Here is an 18,295-nt window from a genome sequence, read left to right as displayed (position 1 = left end):
GGTGGCTCAGTTGGTTGAGCATCTGACTTTGACTCGGGTCTTGATCTCACAGTTGGTGAGTTTGAGCCCTGCATCAGTCTGCGCTGGCAGCTCGGAGCCTGTTTGGGATTCTCTCTCTTCCTCTCTCTCTCTTTCTGCCTCTCTCTCTCTCTCCGCCCCCCCCCCCAAATAAATAATTAAATAAGTAAAAAGAAAAAGAATCATTTTGATAGATGTATATCTTTTACATTGCCTTATAATATTGAGTGGAAACAAAATATGAAATCTTTTTGAATTTGAATTTGAGTAAATCTAAAGTACTGTGAGTTAAAAGTCTTTGTAACAATATGAGTTAAATCTTTTCTAGCATTACAGGGTGCTCTCCTCGATGGTGGATCCTAAAGATCGTTAAGCAGGAGAAAACACAAAGTAAACATGATTCAGTTTGCAATTGGGATGGGCAGCTTTTCCTCTCTCTTCCTCTCTTCAAATTCCTGAACATGTGATGCTTTGACTTTCCCTGTGGCTCCAATGGCTCCAATTGTCTTTACTTTTTGGAGTGTGCATTATTGGAAAGCATTTCAAGCCAGATCTTCAGGCCAAATTGAGGATAATGACTAATTGGGGTGTTGCCAAAACTACTTGTTCCATTTATTTACATCCTGTAATAAGGAAAGTAGTTTTAAAACAAAGGATATTGTTCGCATTTACAAATATGAAATGCTGATTGTTTTAACACAACAATAAAAGTTATTGCTAACAATCTTGGTTTGGAATAGCCCCTATCATAAAAAGTCTAGAGCTAATAACTCAGCTGATTTTAACATATGATGAATGAGATGAGAGTCTAGAATCCACCCTGATTACCAACTGACAAATGCATTCAGCTGGTCATCAGAGGACCAAGTCCCTATGGCTTTGCTGCCTCACCTCTTGGTCTGGACTAGGAAGTTCTGATGGTGTGGCTTTATCTCCTAGCCAGCTCCCACAGATTAGTCATAGCTCCTGGAGGCTGAATGAATCGGCGCCTCTGGGGAGTGTGCAGGCATCAGTTAGTGATGTCTGCCAACAAGCACCAGGGCAGGGAGGAAAGGCAGCGTTCTCACCCTGGGAGGGAGTCCGAGTATCAAAGTCAGAATCTTATCTCCATTTTCTCTCAGCCATGAGGTATCTTGGGCAAGATATCACCTGCTCCTCAACCTCAGCTCTCTCGTCTACAAAACGCGGGCAACAAAAATTGTTAAGAAAATTAAAATTGATACTACACCTGAGAAAGAAATCTTAATTGCTGTTAATATGTCTTGGCCTATCCCAGTCTGGTGTTTCTCCCTTTAACTCATGGTATTTTAGTATTTCTGTCACTCTTTTGGCAATTAATTGCAAACCACCTGCCACCTGGTGTTAGTGCACTGTAGGACATCAGGTTCAGTTCCTGTCCCTTTCAGTACTGCCCACCCTTTCTGGTCCTGGCCTCTCCTGTCATAGGTGATCAGTAAGGGTCTGTTTACTGAATGAATGTGAACCTGTTACTAATAGCATTTTTAAAAAGTTTAAATGTTGACAGATGAGTAGTAACTTTATTTTCTCTTTTATTCTTTATGTTATATCTTTTTTATTTGGAGAGATGTGTTTTGTATTTTATTTTGGGAGGACTGTTACTGTTTATATTCATGGGATCATAGGGTTTTTTTTTCTCTCTCTCAAAGAATTTTCAATTGGGCTTTATTTTTAAGGAACTGAGCTCTTTTCTGTGTTCAGGCAGCCCCATGGGCCAGTTGAAGAAGGCGCAGGGAGGTGGGCTTGGTAGATCAGGCACTGGGGAGGCTACTGACATCTCGGCAAGGGCCCCCTTTGGGCTGAGCTGGGGCAGGGGGCTGGGCTCGCCCACTTCCTGTGCAGAGCACTGGCACTTTTTAACCCATCTCCTTCCTTCTTGAAACCCTCCTCCGCTCGCCAACCCCCCCACCCTCTCCACCCCCCCGCCCATCCTCAGCTGATACTGCACTCACAGCAGCATAGACTTAAATGATTTACTTAGTGATCCGCCCTGGCCACAGCTTCGAGCCATCCGGACTCAGCCTTCAGGGCTTTCTCTGTCCACAACCCAGTGCTTTTAAAATCTAGGTCTCCTGAGAATTGACTGTGCTTCCACACAAATCATATTGTCTAGCTTGCTAGAAAGTTCCTTGGCTTTCTGCTTATCGCTCCAAGAACAGTTAGTTCCCTATTGCTGCCGCCAAGCGTGTAAACAATCCTGTTTCTTCTTTCCCGGGTGACAGGCACATCACATCGTGCTGAGCAGAAACCCCTCTCAAGAAGAGGCAGCAGTCTCTGCACATTTGGTCGCCCGCGCTGCCGTCGCTTCTGGGGGGATCGAACACCACGGTGAGCGCAAACCTTCTGTGGGTGGCACACCTTGCCTGCTCCCTGCCCGTCCCGCACACGGGTCTGTGAACCAGCTGCCTTTAGGATGGGTGAACAGGTGGACGGACCTGTGACACAGGCCCCCCTGGAGAGCTTTGGCGGCTTTCTGTGGTGGTCCTGAGCTGTGCCCCTGTGTTACTTCCACCAGAGTTCTCTGCTTTCTGTCCTGTTTAGCTTTTCTCTAACCTTTTACTTTCAAATACGGCGAATCTTCATCCAAGCAGAGCTGTGAAGAGCCCCCAGAGAATCCACGCTGGGCTTACAGGGAAATCTGCTCTACTTTCAGAGGTGATCGATTTTTAAAGATTGTTGTGGAGCTACTGTGGCAACAGATAGATCAGGCTTGTTGGAACCCCAGCCTACAGACTTTCACAGGACAGAGCTTTCAGTCAGGATGAACTTTACATGGTTTCAGGAGTCCAAGAGGAAGTTGCCATTTATGAGTCATATGGTTTTTCTTAGCCCCATGTGATAAGTAGAGCGGTGAGCTTGGGGAGTTCTTTAATCCGCCATCCCAGGCTCAGAGCATACAGTATGCCTCTAGTGACGGGGAACACGCATTCTGGTGGCTTATTTTTGGTCAGAATATTCAGAAACAGAGTATAACTCATAAAGGAGACCTAGGGGTATATTGCAAAATATCAGATAAAAAATAATGATGTACTATAGTAAAATAAGGTCCAACGTGCCAGCAAGCCTAAAATGGAGATCTGGAATAGTTGGGATTCAGGGGGCAGAGTTGGGCTAGAAGGCAGAGGCTTCTAGCTGGAGGGTAGGCGGAGATGAAGGGAATACCAAAATGAGCAGCCTGGTGTGTAGAGATTTCTGGGCCAGGCAGGGGCTCCAGTCAGGGAGGAACTGGTGAAGGGGATATCAGGGTTTACCCATCTGTCCATCCCACCTTACAGGCCCCTCATTCTGGCTTCCTGGAGCTTTGAGCACCTTTTTGGAGCTGGAGCAGCGTATCTATGGATAGAGAAGGCAGGCAGACTTTCTGATCCTCTCTTTTTGGAACACGCCATATATAACAATCGGCTTCAAAACCTTCAAAGGGTCAACAGTTTTTTGACCAGCTTTCTGGTGCTTAACATTATTTTTTTTTTCAAATTTTTTATGTTTTTTTTTTTTTTTTCCTTTGAGAGACAGAGGGAGAGCAAGCACAAGTATGGGAGGGGCAGAGAGAGAGGGAAACATGGAATCATAGCAGGCTCCAGGCTCTGAGCTGTCAGCACAGAGTCCAACACGGGGCTCAAACTCACAACCGTGAGATCATGACCTGAGCCAAAGTCCAGCGCTCAACCAACTGAGCCATCCAGGCACCCCAACATTCCTTTAATAGGGGAAGAGAATCTTCCATTCCCAACTATTAAGACAGTTAAGATGCAAACACACATTTGATGGAAATTCCTATGCTAGCAGGAGCCACAAATCTAAGTGTCTATAGGAACAACACAAGCAGTGTGAGCGAAATAGATAGCTATTAAGATACAGTAGGAGCAGCAAGCCTAATCAGAAATGGCAGCTACTGTGGGTTGTAATACGAGAAAGACAACACAAAATGTGAGGACTGTGGCAAACTGGAGAATCCCATGCCCTGTTGAAAGTGAGCAGCTGTTACAGCCCCAGCCCATTACTGTCATGTAAAAGGCAGGCTTAGAGGGCAGATCTGTTTTTCAAGAGAAGGCAGAAATCTAGGTTTTTCTGTGTAATTGTTGGTAACCAACTCAAACATGTTTCAGGCTCTGATCAGGCAAAGCAAGTGTGAGGGCAAAACACATGTAACTTCTGACCTGGAGAGCGTGCATATAATGAATGGTTGTCAGAACCTTCCTGTTTTCCTCAGGCTCATGGGTTAAGACAACTGGAAGGTTCTGAGCATTTAAACTGATGAGGTGGGGGTGGCGGGAGTCTATTCCCTAGAGAATACCAAACAGCTAGAGGAAACTAAGGCCCAGAGAAAAGAGGAAGAGTTTCCAGCCCAGGAAACTAAGGCCTCTTTGCCTAGAGGGATTCTGGTTCACCAGCATCTCAGCTAGTTAATAAATGTATGGATTGGGTGAGGACCATAGAAATTGTGTCCTGAAATGTTTTTTTTCCTCTAACTGCAAAGTTAGGCCACTCTGTTTTGCATGGTTTACAGAATCAGAGAATCCAAATATATATATACATACACACACAAATATATATATACACACACACACACACACATATATTTGTGTATATATATATATATATTACATTTTTTAGTCTAAATATAGCATGGGTACTATAAATTGAGAATGATAATAATACCTACTTGATACATATAATAAGATCTGTGAGACTTAGATGACCTCACACAGTAATAATAGTAATAATAGCTAATGCTTACACAGTGCATACTGGCATGGTTCTAATCAGTTACACTTCTTAAAAAAAATTTATTTATTTATTTTGCAAGGCAGGGAGAGAGCATGAGTCAGGGAAGGGCAGAGAGAGAGAGGGAGAGAGAATCCCAAGCAGGCTCCATGCAGCCAGCACAGAGCTGGACTTGGGGCTAGATCCCATAAACCATGAGATCATGACCCAAGCCGAAACCAAGAGTCAGATGCTTAACCGACTGAGCCACCCAGGCACCCCTAACCAGTTACATTTATTAACTCAATTAATCCTCACAACATTGTGAGGTTGATGTAAGTATTTCCAGTTTCTGATGGAGAAACGGAGAGATTAAGTAATTGCCCCAAGAGCACATATCCAGGGAGTAGCAGATTTGAACCTAGGCTCTTGACCTCCATGTTACATTGTAAGGACTGACACTGCACATGCTCCCTTTTCTTCCTTGCCCCTCCCCACTTAGGCCTACGGAAGAGCCTATGGCGTTTGGGACAGAGGACATGGGAAGAGCGGAGGCACCCAGAAAGATGGATTTGGAGAGCCAGTGGGAAGGGGCCAGTCCAGGAGTACGCACAGGCTTTTAGCACCTCCCCTCTGCTTCTGGTGGCCTGAACCCCACAAACTGACTTGCCGGTCAGAATTTGAAATATAGGAAGAGTGTAAAGATGGAAGAAAAGCTCCCCCCAGGAGCAGGGAGATACAATTGAAGATGCAATACAGATTAGGGAAGGGGATTACTTCTGCTTGAGCTTTAGGGGATTGGTTGCTAGAAACATAGGGCGTAGAGCCTCAGGAGCTCAGAGGCGGCAGGAATCATGGTAAGAGTAATGTTAGTGACAACAGTAGTGGGAATTGAGCTTGCGTTGTGTGCAGGTGCTGGAACTCTCATACATGTGCTCATTTAATCCTTTTAATAAGACTGAAGGCGGGATGTGACCTCCCATTCTGCAAATGAGCTAACACAGCCAGCTCTCCATACCTGCAAATTCCATCAGTCTCTATTCTCTGAACTCATTGCTCTACCCAGAAAGACCACAGCCCCTATCACTCTGTGGGGTGCTCCTAGACACGCCCTTCTCTAATCAGAGGAGACTTGAAATGGCCATCACCTTGGTTTACTGCAGCCTTAAAGGGGAGTCAGCACTAAGTGGGGTTGGCAGTGGAACTGCAGGATCAGAACAGCTGCTTGTCAGGCAACACCATGAAGCCCTAGGACAGGTGCAGAGATGAGCACCAACCCTGGTCTCTAAGGCCTCAAAAGACCATCTAAATGGGCACATCAGAAATGAATACAAGCACGGAGAAACCCCAAGCTATTCCTAATGTGTTAACCTGTTTGAAAACTGCTGTCAGAATCCTTGTTCTCTCGGTGGCAAAACATGCAAAAGGCCGTGGAGAGTGAACTGACCATTCGGCATTTTGAGATACAGAGTTTGTTCTGGCTTTTACCCACGGTGCCTAAGTGCAGTATGGGCCGAGGGGGCCCATGTTACATGAATGGAACCAGCTTCCCTTTGGAAGCAGGAGTGAACTGGTCCCCACCCAGTCAGGAGCCATAGTCCCACTGTCTTTCAGGGTGCCTGGTTCTCATGTCATCTCTGTTACCCCCTCTCAGTCCAGTCCCCCCACAGTGGGAAAGAAGGGAACCCACCCAGGGCTGGGGGTTCTCCAGGCCTCTGCTGCCTCTAGCAAGAAGAAAGGAAAGGGGAGCATTTGGTACCCATCTTGTCTGACAAGTAAGGGGATACCAATCCCCCCCAAACACACACACACACACACACACACACACACACACACACACACACACTGGCTGGCTTTCACCCAGGGTGGCAGGACTGTGACCTGGACATTAGTCACTTTTAGTTCAGAAATCCCAGCCAGATCCCCTGGGAGCAAACCAACATGGTCTACCAAATGCTAAAGAAATCCACATGCATGGGGACCACAGCTCTGCTTTCCTGTGCTTAAACCTGTCTGTGCAGACCACACTTTTTTTTTTTTTTAAAGAATCATTAATGAGAAACATTTCTCATCTGGGGATTCTCTGTAGCCTGCTTGCTAAATGCCCATGGAAGGCATTGCCCTCTGACAAACGAAACGCCACTGGCCAAGAAGCTAGCGTGTTTCAGGCTCCATGCTCCAGCTAATCCCTTTGCTCTGTGCCTTTCCTGCATTCCTTATGCAGACAAAACTGCCCTAGAAGTCACGAAGGATTGCGATTGCATAAGGACTTCCAATTCAGGCTCCTGGAATGTCACTAACCTGAGCCTGGCCTGCTTCCCGGAGCAGCCATAGACAAACTTGGTATTAACAGCTCTCCCAACCCTGCGAAGTGTTCAGGGCATTGGCCTTGTGTTTATAACTCCTCTCCTAAAGGATATTAAAATGAAATGGGTGGAAGCCAAGTACATTTCGGTGTAAACCTTTGAGAGGCAGAGCCTGCTGAGCACAGGCGGCCTTGTTTGGAAGTGGCTCCGTCTGCAGCCTGGGCTCTGTAGGATCCGGACACAGCACAGTGGAAGGGGTTCTGTCCCACTACAGTCTCAGGGGCAGGGGGTGGGATTCCTGGCCATATGAATCAGACTCATGAGCATGGGGTGCATTCCCAAGATATAATTCCCCATGCGCAAATATGTCCATCTTCCTGCTGTCCCCTTGTGCTAGGCTCTCCCCACATTTCCACAGTAGACATAAAATATACAAGTGTCTGAAGCTGGGCACTGTATCTTGATGCAGTCTCCTGTTTTATCCACCTACCTGATCCTCCCTTTTCTCGACTCTTCCTCCTGTGGCCCACCTTGTCAGCCTGCCCCTCTGCTGGGTCCTACCCCACCTGCAGCCCACTCCCTGCCCCGCATTCCTGGGTTATGGATGCCCCTTGGGCCCTGTGTGTCCCGCAGAGACAAGAAGTCAGACAAGCTCTGGAATACACATATGCCCTGTGCCAGTGGACTCCTGATAGGTAACATGGCCGCCCGAGAGTAGCCACAGTCAGGTGTCCTTCACCTTCCCATGGCCCCCCTTGGCAGCCCCTGCTGTTGCCCTTGCCCCACCTCCAACCAGAGGCCTCCAAAGTGGGGTTTGGGGTGCAGTCCTGCTGATGGAAATGGGTGTAAACCACAGCTGGCCACACCCACCCACTCTCTCCCATCCTCCTCAGCCTCCCTAGTCGCCCTCAAGCCCTGTGTGCTCCGACAGACCCTTCGTCAGTCCTATGCAGAGTCCATTTCTTGTTACAAAATGTGCAGCCAGCCTGATCCTGGCCTGCCTTGAGCTCCATAAGCAGGTATCAGCATCCACGCCTGCTGTGTGCTCTAAAGGAAGGGGAAGCTGCAGAAAGCAAGTGGTGGGTAAAGACAGAGAAGAACCCTTACCCTGTTTCCCACCATCATTAGTAGGGCCCTTTCTCAGAAACCTCTGGAAGGCACCTCAGAGCACATGCCATCCAAAGGACTGAGGTCCAGGACATGTCCAGACTCATTCTGCAAGCTAGAGACAAAGCAAGTCTTAGACAGAGGCCAGACACTGCCTACTTAACCACGGCCCCAGAACTGGAGAGTGAGTGGCATTGTCCCCAGAGGTCCAGGGAGCCCAGAGGACAGACAGGTGGGGGCTGCAGGGTTGGCAGAGGATCAGAAGAGATGGCCTCTTCCTCTCTCCAAGTCCGGGCTGTTGGTCTCTCTTCCCAAAGAGACAACCTTGTGCACACTGAAACCTCATCAAGCTTTGCTTACAAACTGCCTTCCATCTTTGTGTCTGAGAACAAAGTCTATGGCATCATTCCTCTGCTAGGAAAGATGAAGTACGTGCCTCTGTGATATACAGTTTTTCACTCCTATACTGGCTAATAATTTGTGTGCAGAACTTCTCAGAAATGCCTATGTTTTTAATACCCTGACTTGGCTTCAAAAAGGGATTTTAGGGCAGCTTATGGAAAATATATACTTCAACCAAGACAAGTAACTGGGGCTAGAAGCTGCTGGATACCTGACCACTACTGGGTGGGACAGTGAGTGGTGGGGAGGTAGAGATGGGGTCAGCTTCCTGGTGGTAAGGATATTGGAGGCAGGCAGATCCCCATGGTGACGGAGCCCTTTACTGGGCCCATAGGTGCCTGGCACTGTGCAGGCACTTCATGTTTGCTCTCCCACGGAAGCCCCGCCCAGCCTGCCGCCATCTTGGTCACCTCACACTACTAAGGCAAACCTTCTCCTCAGAATGACCTTGGACTTCCTGGGGATCATATGGCTACTGAGCAGCAGGTCTGCTGCTCCAAGAAGCCATGTCCAGGGCCTGTGGAAGTGTTCTTCCAAGAGAGGGTCTTTAGTGTGGACCACAGAAGGCCTTGAGGTGAGGAGAGAGCCTGACTTGGGCTTCATGTGTCCTCAGGCCACCCTTCCCACCTCCCACCCCTCAGGGCTGGGAGGTAGCCTCAGGGCAGCTACCTGTGCAGAGTCCAAGGCAGCCCCAACAGCCCCAACGGGACCCCAAATGGGTCCAGTCTGTTTGTTTGCTGGGTGATGGAGCTCCTCTGGGTTAACACCAGGCTACATTCCCTGCGGTCCTTAATACTTTTGCAGTTAGTACAGAGTACAGACTATTTTCCAAGACTGTTACAAAAGATAATTGTCACATTGTACATGCAGGCCTCCCTCTTAATGAAAGCTGTCCTCACTGTTCAGCTCTTGCCTTAGGACAGCCTCAAGAAAATGAGCCCAGGGTGACTGGAATTTGTTTTAATTAAAAGCCTCCTAACCTTCAGCGTGTCAAACTGTAACCCCGCATTCCTCTTGCTCTTTGAATGAAGCCTGGTTTTCTTTTGCCTGTATAAGAACACAGAGACAGAACAGAGTCTGACAGGGCCTCTGGGAGACATTGAGTCCCCCTGCCCAGCAGGCAGGCCACACTTCCTCCCTCGTTCTAACCCACAGACAGCCTGAACATTGTGTTGGGGTGGAAACGGGAGAAGACTCGTGGCCTTGGAACACCTGTGCCACCAGGGCTCAGATTTACAAGTTAAGTCATGCTTCTGTGCTTTAGAAAATGACCTCATCTTCTGCCAAGGCCACCGGCATCAGGTTGCAGATGATTCTAGAAGAGGTTTTTAAAATTGAGGGCGGCCACTGTAAGAGAGCTGCAAATCGCTGGCTTTCTGAAAATCCGGCTTCAGGGCATGAGGCCCACGCTGGGACATGGCATCTCCCCACCCTGCTCGATCTTCGATCTCTCTGGAAATCCTGCTGTCACTCGTCCCCCAGGAGAAGAAACTCTGCTCATCAGGGAGTCACTCCTTAGCTGTAGTGACAGGATGGATTTGCTCTCCTCTCAAAGACAGATCACGCGGTTCACAGTTCAGAAAGCTAACGTGGGGGTCGGAGGGGTGAGAGAAATACATCAGGATCTTGTAGTAAAGGGAGTTTTCCTATATCCCAGGTAAATATAAAAGTAGTTTCAGATTTATAGACTGGGAAGGCACCCACAGTGGATGCCCTACCCCTTCCTCTGTTCCTGAGTTGCAAGGCTGTTGTGATCTACAAGGCCACTGACATGATGCCTGATGTGTGACAACTTCTCTGTGACAATGGCAGTTGGGGAACCCTTCCCCCCCTCCTCCTCCCCTTGGACTAGAGGTCTTGCAGGAACAGAAATGGGAAAAGCCTGGACCTTTAGAGAAGCTGAGGACTCCGAAATACAGGAAGGGCAGCAGCAACCTCAGAGGGCAGATTTCCAGGCAGAGTCCGCCTCTGACATCCCCAGCAGAACACCTCGCTTTCGTTCACTAGTAACCACACTGCCTTCGTTTCAGTAATACGTTCCTTCTCCCTCCACCCCTCCCTTCCTTCTTCTCTCACTTTCACCCCCTCTTCCAGAGACCTATATGTGCTAACAAGCATCCTCTTTGGGGAAATATGAATACATCTCCCTGAGGTAGAGGTTGAGCCATTTACGCACTAGTTTGCATTAGACCAGGCAGCTCCCTCTCTCCCAGCATCCGTGAGATCAACTACACTAAGGGAAAGGAGCATGTGGCACTCAGGTCTAGGAAGCCAGTTGAAAACGGGGTATTTTAGGGGAGGCAGTTGGTCAGCGTGTGACTGCTGGGGGAAGGGATACTGAGAGGTGGGAGGACATTACAGGAAAGAGGCCAGAAAGGAATCAAGCACAGCTGTGTCCTCCTATGTCCAGTTCCTTACCAGGATGGGGAGGGAAATGTTTCCCATCCCTTTTGCCTCCTCCTGTATCTGAGCATGGTACCACTTCTGCCAAAGCCCAGGCTCTGAAACTCAGTCCCTCCTTGTTCAGCCCCAATGCCTTCCTACGCTCTTTATATCTGCCAGTCTTCATAGTAAGAGCTCATCTCAGGAGAACAAGGCTGAGACTCAGAAAGATCTTTACCTTTTTTTTTTTTTTTTTTTTTTTTTACTTTTTTTTAGTTTATTATTTTGAGAGGAGCGCATGTGAGCAGGGGAGGGGCAGAGAGAGAGGGAGAAAGAGAATCCCAAGCGGGCTCAATGCAGAGCCAGACATGGGTCTCAATCTCATGAACCACGAGATCATGACCCGAGCTCAAATCAAGAGTCGATGCTTAACCAACTAAGCCACCCAGGCGCCCCAAAAAAGAACTCTTAAAGGCTCAGTTACATTCTTTGGTTAATTCCCAATTAGACAGAAAATTAAAATATCAGGAGTACTCCACTCCAGAATATCGTTGTTAATTTTTAGACGTGGAATGTTCATCTCTGTTATGCTTTTAAAATCAACAAAATAAATGCCACATCATCCCCACTAATTTGCTGTCATCAGATTATCAAAGTAGCCAAAATTAATGCTTAGTTTGAGCATTAAATCTGTAATGCTTTCTCCCATGACTCAGCTACTAGTAAAGAGATTTTCTGCTTGGTAGAATTTTCTCCTACCAAAAGAAAATTCTGAGTAAATACTCTAGAAATTATCCACCTGCTGGTCTAGCAGACCCTCACTGAAAGAAAGGAACAGGGGGCTCCAGTTCAATTAACTCCTGTCTATAGCTACAAACTCTGGGGGCAGCTAGGACCGAAATCAGAGGCATCACCTCACAGCAGAATTCCTGCTTCGGTCTGGCAACCGCCTAGGCTCCAAGCAAAGTAAATCTTGCAGATAAATGAAACTTACTTGTTCTCAGACCTATCTTTTCCTTACGTTGACAGGGTTCGGTAGACTACATTTCGCAAGGGTTGGCTTCTCTCCTTTCTAAAACATATCACATGGAGTGTACTTGAATCATTTCTTGAGACCCCCAACATTCTCAGCATGAACTTTGGGTGTTCCCAGAGCTCTCGTGGTGTGCAGGGCCACATATCCGGTGCACATGAGATGAGCCCAGTATTCTACACCTGTGACCACTTTCATAGTGTTTTCATAGTGCTCCCATCCTTTTAATAAGTCCACCTGTGCTTCCGGTGTGCCTGCTGGTCACCCTAGCATGGACAGCAGAGGTCCATAACCACGACCCTCAAAGCTGTCCCTAAGTTAAAATGATTACCATTTATTGAGCACTGACTAGGTGTTAGGCGTGTCTTCAGTTGTTTGTATGCATCAACTCATTTACTCCTGACAATAACCCTATAAAGGAGGCACTAGCTTTGTGTTCCCCTTTTTCAGATGAGGAGACTGAGGTCAACCATGTGAGGCACCCAGCTAGAAGGGAGCAGAGCCAGGCAACCTCTGACCTCTGGAGCCTGCCCTCTTTGCCACTTGCTGTGCTGACTCAGGAACAACCACCCTCTCTGCACAGGCGACCCAGTTATCGCTCCTCTGTGAGTTCTGGAGTGCTGTCCTCATAGAGGCCTCTTTGGAAGCACCTGGCACTCACAACACAGTATGAGAAAAGTGAATTCAAGGGCTGATTCTTTGGAAAAGGTATTAAAATAGATAAAATGCTAGCTGGTCTAATCAAGAAAATAGGGAGGTAGCACAAATACAAAATTAGAGGTGATAACCAAATATGGAGGAAAAGTAAAGAAGTAAAGGGTTATGTTTTATCTTTTCACTCGTAGGTCTTTGCACCACACAATACACATGAGATTTCCAAGTGGAAATGTCAAGTAGACCACTGTATACATGGGTCATAGTCTATTCTGGCAAAAATGTGCTTGTCATGTGTCACCATGAGGTCATCTCCAGCAGGCACTTCACTGGGAGTCCCATGTTCCTGGAAGAGGAAGATATCACTTCTCCCTCTGCTAGAGCAGGGGTCAGTGGTCCAAATCCAGCTTGCCCCCTTGTATTTGTAAATAAAGTTTTCTTGGCACACAGCCATGCTCATTCATTTATGTATTGTCTGTGGAAGCTTTTGTGCCTCAACAGCAGAGTTGAATAGCAGAGATAGCAACCATATGGCTCCGAAAGCCTAAAATATTTATCATCTTGTCCTTTACAGAATGAGTTTGCTGACCCCTATGCTGGAACCCTATGATTTCTCCAGTTACAGACTAGTTCCTAGTTAATTTCTTGGTTCAGAATTTCCAGACCAAGTAGGTGATGCAGATTCAGGCCTCACCCATGTGGATGCCCCCTGTACGGTGTCTCAGTTTCAGATGCCATTTCTGCAGCCACGGATGGCCTCTGGACCATTGCGATTGCTCTTCACTCCATTGTAGGGATTCCTGACCGTATTAGTTTTCTTTTGCCGCATAACAAATTTTGATTGCTTAAACCCATTTATCAATTCGGTTCTGTCGGTCAGAAGTCTAGCACAGTAAGGCTGGCTTCTCTGCTCAAGCTAAAATCAAGCTGTCGGCCTGCTGCATTCTCATCTGGGGCATGGGGATACTTTTCCAAACTCATTTCTGTCATTAGCAGAATTCAGTTCCTTGCGGTTTTAGGACTGAAGTCCCCATTTTCTTGCTGGCTATTGGCCAGGGGCCTCTCTTGGCTCCCACAGGCCACTCTTGGGTCCTTACACCATAGTTCCTTCCATCTCACCAATGGAGGACCTCCATGTCAAATCCCCCTTATGTTGTGAATGTCTCTGGCTGCCTTTTCTGCTACCAACTAAAGAAAACTCTGCTTTTCAAGGCCTTGGGTGATTAGGTTAAACCCAAGGGATAATCTCACTTTCTTAAAGTCAACTGTGGTATATCACATAACCTCATCAAAGGAATAATATCTCCTCATATCTGCAAGTTCCACCCATGTCACAGGGGAGGGATTAGACAGAGTTTTCCTCCTAGATTCTGCCTATCACAGAAGAATTTGGCTTGTGGTAGCAAGCTTCATTCCATCTTCCTACCATACACAGTCCTCAGGCCTCATCACCAGTGCTCAGGCTTATAAAACTTTAGCCCTTACAGACTATACCTTTTTTTTTCTAATACCCTCACAGCCCACTCAGATTCAATGCCCACTCACCGTTTTGGCTTCTGGTTCCTTCTTCATTTATCATACCTGAGGTTTTCCCTTTCTTGCTTTCAAGATTGGCAAATATTTAAAAATATTTTCCTTGTATTATAACCAGTATGTTTATGTGTTTGGAATGGTTGAGTTTCTTTCTTTAGCAGCGTGTCAGCCATATTTTGCAGAATTTTAATGCTGTAAAATTATGTTCTAAGATAACAGAGTCCATTAAAATAAGTGGACCCTCGGAGCCCTAACCTCAGTGAGCAGCAACCAGAGTTAGAGGAAGAATTAATGGTTAACCTGAAAACTCACCAGTGTGTTCAAGTCTGGGGAATATTTTCCCCATCTGTACTGTATGGTTGGGAGAGCTAAAATGTATGAAAACCAAGGAAAATAAATTGCTGTATCCTGCTGAGACCTAAATCTTTTCTGAAAAACAGTCCAATTAACTAGGTCCTCTTGTCTAAATACTTATTTTTTTCAAATAGCTCACCACCACTAAAAGGGTACTTATTCTGTTTCCATTTCAAATATGCAAGCAGTCTTCAAATGTTGTTACGATGCTTTTCTTCAGATGTGGCCAAGCAGTATTTTCAAGAGAGCATGGCTAATCTTAAGGATGCTGAAGGGATGGGAAAAGCCAAATTTCTTTCAATTCAAGATGATTATTGCCATTTTCTACAAGTCACCGGACAAAAAGAGGTAAATGCATTTGGACCCAAGTTTGACTAGTTATTTGCATGAGTTGATATCCAGAGGGCTACTCCTTCACTCTACGAGCATCCATCAAGCATCTACTATGGGCAAGGTATGTACCCGGCTCCCATAGGGACAGGGATATATAATGCCAGGTGGCCACTCTTGGGCAGCTCCCAGATACTCATTCTTGGAAAATGAAAACTATTTATGAGAATGTGGATGCCATGTTCCCCCAACTCCCCACAAAGGATCCTAAAGGACAAGACACCTAAAACCCAGTGGGCAGACCCTGCTTATCACAGCCTGCAGTTCTGGCTGGGATAGAGGGTGCCGGTGAGTGTGCCTAATTCCTCTCTCCTAATTTTGGGTTATGGATGGAATTTACATATCTAACGAGAGCTACACAGCGCAGAAGTTACAGCCCACGGCCCATTGAACCATACAGGCATGCTTTTTTATGGCTTGTAAAAATAGAACAAGCCCCAGAGTTTATATTCACTGGTAATTAAACCCTTGGGAACTTATTCCATGCAAAGCCTAACAGCTACCAGAAAGCTACTTGCTGTTGCCTTTATGTATATAGATGTATATATTTTTTTCAATCTCAACCTATCAAGGCAAATCCTTGGGATGAAAAGCTTTTATTTTCTCTGCTGTTCTGTACACCTCCCCCCACAGCTCTGTCCTAAATCCCCCTCTCAATTGATGTGAGCTTAAGGAACACGGGTTTTTAATCTAGATGCTCCCATGTTCCTCAGACCAAAGTAGGACTACAGTAACCATAACATGTGGAGTTTCCATATTTTTCTGGATCCCCCAACTAACTAGAAAAGGGCCTTCCAGAGGCCCCAGATTCTAGAATATCTGTAGAAGTTCTAGGGAGGGTGCTCAGGTCAGAAGTCTAGAGGCAGGATGTAGTCTACCCCCATCATGACTTACCCCTTCCAGGTCATCAGTCATTGTTACCTCTAACATGTATTGGTTGCTATGTCCACCTCTGCCAATCATCACCTCCTGTCTGGGCCACTCTGACAGACTCTGGTCCCCCAGCTGCTTTCTCCACTCTTGACTTTTTCTCATCCATTCTGAGTAAGGAAGCTATGGTGATCTTTTCAAACAGCAGATCTGATCAGTGAAACCCCCATTTGTAAAATACTCCAGCGGCTTCTCAATGCCCTTAAAATAAATCAGAATCCTGTGTGTCTCACAATACCTTCAAGGATCTGGATTCTGCTGACATTTCCAGTCTTATTTTTGCCCCCTCCCCCGATCTGTGTTCTGGCCACATTGGCCTTTTCTAATCCCTACTTCCAGAAAGTGCCAGCTTTCGGTTCCTGCTCTTGGGGGTCTCTTCCTCATTGATCTCCTAAATAATGCAGGGTCTATCTTTCAGGACTCATCAGTTTGCCTGATTCCTTTCCCCAGTCCTCATTAGATTCTTCCCATTATTGTTCATCATAGAATCCTGTTTGATATAATAATATGATGAACACAGCACAGGAGTAATAGAACAAGATCATAAGAATAGTAAGTATATGTGTGGATGTGTACTGTCTCTCCCCTGCCTGGACTGATTTCCATGTAGCCAGAGACCCTCTTGCTCATGGTGGTGGAGGCTTGGCTATGGGTCGCCTGACTGCTCTAGCCACCACAGGGCACCCATCATCTCCCCTGTTCCTGTCTGGCTTCCTGCCCTGGTGTCTGTCACTGATGCCATACCTCACTGCCCTTGCCCCAGTCACCCAAATTGGTGGTATTGATCCAAAGATGCACCTCGCTCCCCTCAGCCGCCCTCGGAGATTTTGGCAAACTGGCTCTTTTCATTCTACCCCCGGCTAGCCCTCCGGTGCCCTTGTAAGAATAGAAAAAGCTGCCTCTTCCTCGGGGGGATGCAGCCCATGCCAGCACACATTGCTTGGAGAGCAGAACACAGGCTAGATTTCAGCTGCCCTCGTTCTCCTGCCCTTGTGCGTGACGCAACCCGTCCGCCCAAGCGTGGCAACCTTGCATGGGTCACAGCCCTCTCCCTGTGGGCTCTAGCTGGAGCTAGCTGACAAGGCTCAGCCCGAGGACAGTCCCAGGCATGAGCATGGGGCTGTGCTCAGACCACCCCAGATGTGTTCACAGCCAATACATTGGACTAGAACCCTGCACCAACATGAAGGTGGTCTTTGGGAAGGAAAATGTCTTTTAAGGTAAAATGTAGGTGAAGGTCACTCTGCCACAGATTAAAATACTCTGTGTGGGTTTATCTTCTGGTTGTGCTACTTTTCTGCTCAAGAACCTTCTCCGGCTTCTTTTTTTTTTTTTTTTTAATTTTTTTTTTTTTTAACGTTTTTATTTATTTTGAGACAGAGAGAGACAGAGCATGAATGGGGGAGGGGCAGAGAGAGAGGGAGACACAGAATCGGAAGCAGGCTCCAGGCTCTGAGCCATCAGCCCAGAGCCCGACGCGGGGCTCGAACTCACAGACTGTGAGATCGTGACCTGAGCCGAAGTCGGACGCTTAACCGACTGAGCCACCCAGGCGCCCCCGGCTTCTTATTCCCCATAAGAAAATCCAGACTCCCAAACCTGGTGCAAAGGCCCCCCACCAACCCTCAGCCCGGCCTGTCTCCCCACTCTCCCCTTCCCACTCTCTGTGCTGCAGTCAGATTAGCCCACTGCCTGGCTCTGCCCTTTGCCCTCCTCACACCTGGGCTCCCAGTTTCCCACACCCTCTCCTCCTCCCACCCAGGTCCTGTTTTTTCTTCACTCCTCTCCCTTAAGTTTTTCTACCTCTCACAGACTGACACAGTCTCTGTTTCCTCCAATAGAGGCCATCACCATCGTGATGGTCCATCACGATGGACCATCTCGTCCATCACCATCGTGACCTGCCGTTCAAGTTCATGCAGATCTCTCTCTAGTTTCCCCAGTCAGGCTATAAATGGCATTGAAAGCTTCATTTAGGAAGCACCAAGTAGGTGATGCAGATTCAGGCCTCGCCCATGTGGATGCCCCCTGTACGGTGTCTCAGTTTCAGATGCCATTCCTGCAGCCACGGATGGCCTCTGGATTCTCCAGAGAAGGTCATCTCCAATAGATTCGAGATGGACCATTTCATTTAGGAAAAAGAGTCCGGCTCTTCTTTCCATCATGGGCTCCTCCAAACCTGACAACCAATTGACAAGAATAAGTTGCCGAGCCTAACACCTGCCCCACGCTAAATCCTTGCTCACAGGGGTTGGGAGGGGATGTGATACAAAAGGACGTGATGCACTTTAGCATCAAGCAAGTTCCCCACGTACCAGGGTAGGCCACACGCTTCACAGTTTCCAGTTTCTCTGGTGATTTCGTCTTTCCACCTAAGAAATTGTTTCTGCCTCATCACTGCCTTCTCTGTGGTTGGTTCCACACCCCAACCCTAGCACCTAACCCATATTACTGCCAATAAAAC

General features: G+C 47.2%; 1 protein-coding gene and 1 long non-coding RNA gene across 18 annotated transcripts in view; one reads left to right on the top strand and one right to left on the bottom strand.

The window, feature by feature from the left end:
- Positions 1–18,295, top strand: part of TTC23 (tetratricopeptide repeat domain 23) — a 109,955-nt gene that overhangs the window by 70,148 nt on the left and 21,512 nt on the right. For 13 of the 15 annotated variants that reach the window (XM_042941117.1, XM_042941123.1, XM_042941121.1 and 10 more), the window contains 2 exons: positions 2,259–2,364; positions 14,732–14,859. In XM_042941117.1, coding sequence (XP_042797051.1) covers positions 2,259–2,364; positions 14,732–14,859 — 234 coding nt within the window. Of the gene's footprint in view, positions 1–2,258; positions 2,365–2,608; positions 2,692–5,242; positions 5,346–12,420; positions 12,679–14,731; positions 14,860–18,295 lie in introns of those variants that run through there. The other 2 variants (XR_006203392.1, XR_006203393.1) reach the window with 2 other exon arrangements.
- On the bottom strand, positions 9,526–16,070 carry LOC122221677. 3 transcript variants are annotated; one of them, XR_006203396.1, is made up of 3 exons: positions 15,796–16,070; positions 9,828–10,139; positions 9,526–9,602 (listed from the first exon to the last, which is right to left on the bottom strand). It is a non-coding gene; the product is annotated as an uncharacterized LOC122221677 (long non-coding RNA). The 3 variants fall into 3 exon arrangements; XR_006203394.1 differs by lacking the exon at positions 9,526–9,602 and having other exon boundaries at positions 9,827–10,139; XR_006203395.1 differs by lacking the exon at positions 9,526–9,602 and having other exon boundaries at positions 9,827–10,139; positions 15,823–16,070.

This window comes from Panthera leo, chromosome B3 (genome assembly GCF_018350215.1).
Source record: "Panthera leo isolate Ple1 chromosome B3, P.leo_Ple1_pat1.1, whole genome shotgun sequence".
In the NCBI taxonomy this organism is placed as follows: Eukaryota; Metazoa; Chordata; class Mammalia; order Carnivora; family Felidae; genus Panthera; species Panthera leo.
This window is presented reverse-complemented; position numbering and strand designations above follow the sequence as displayed.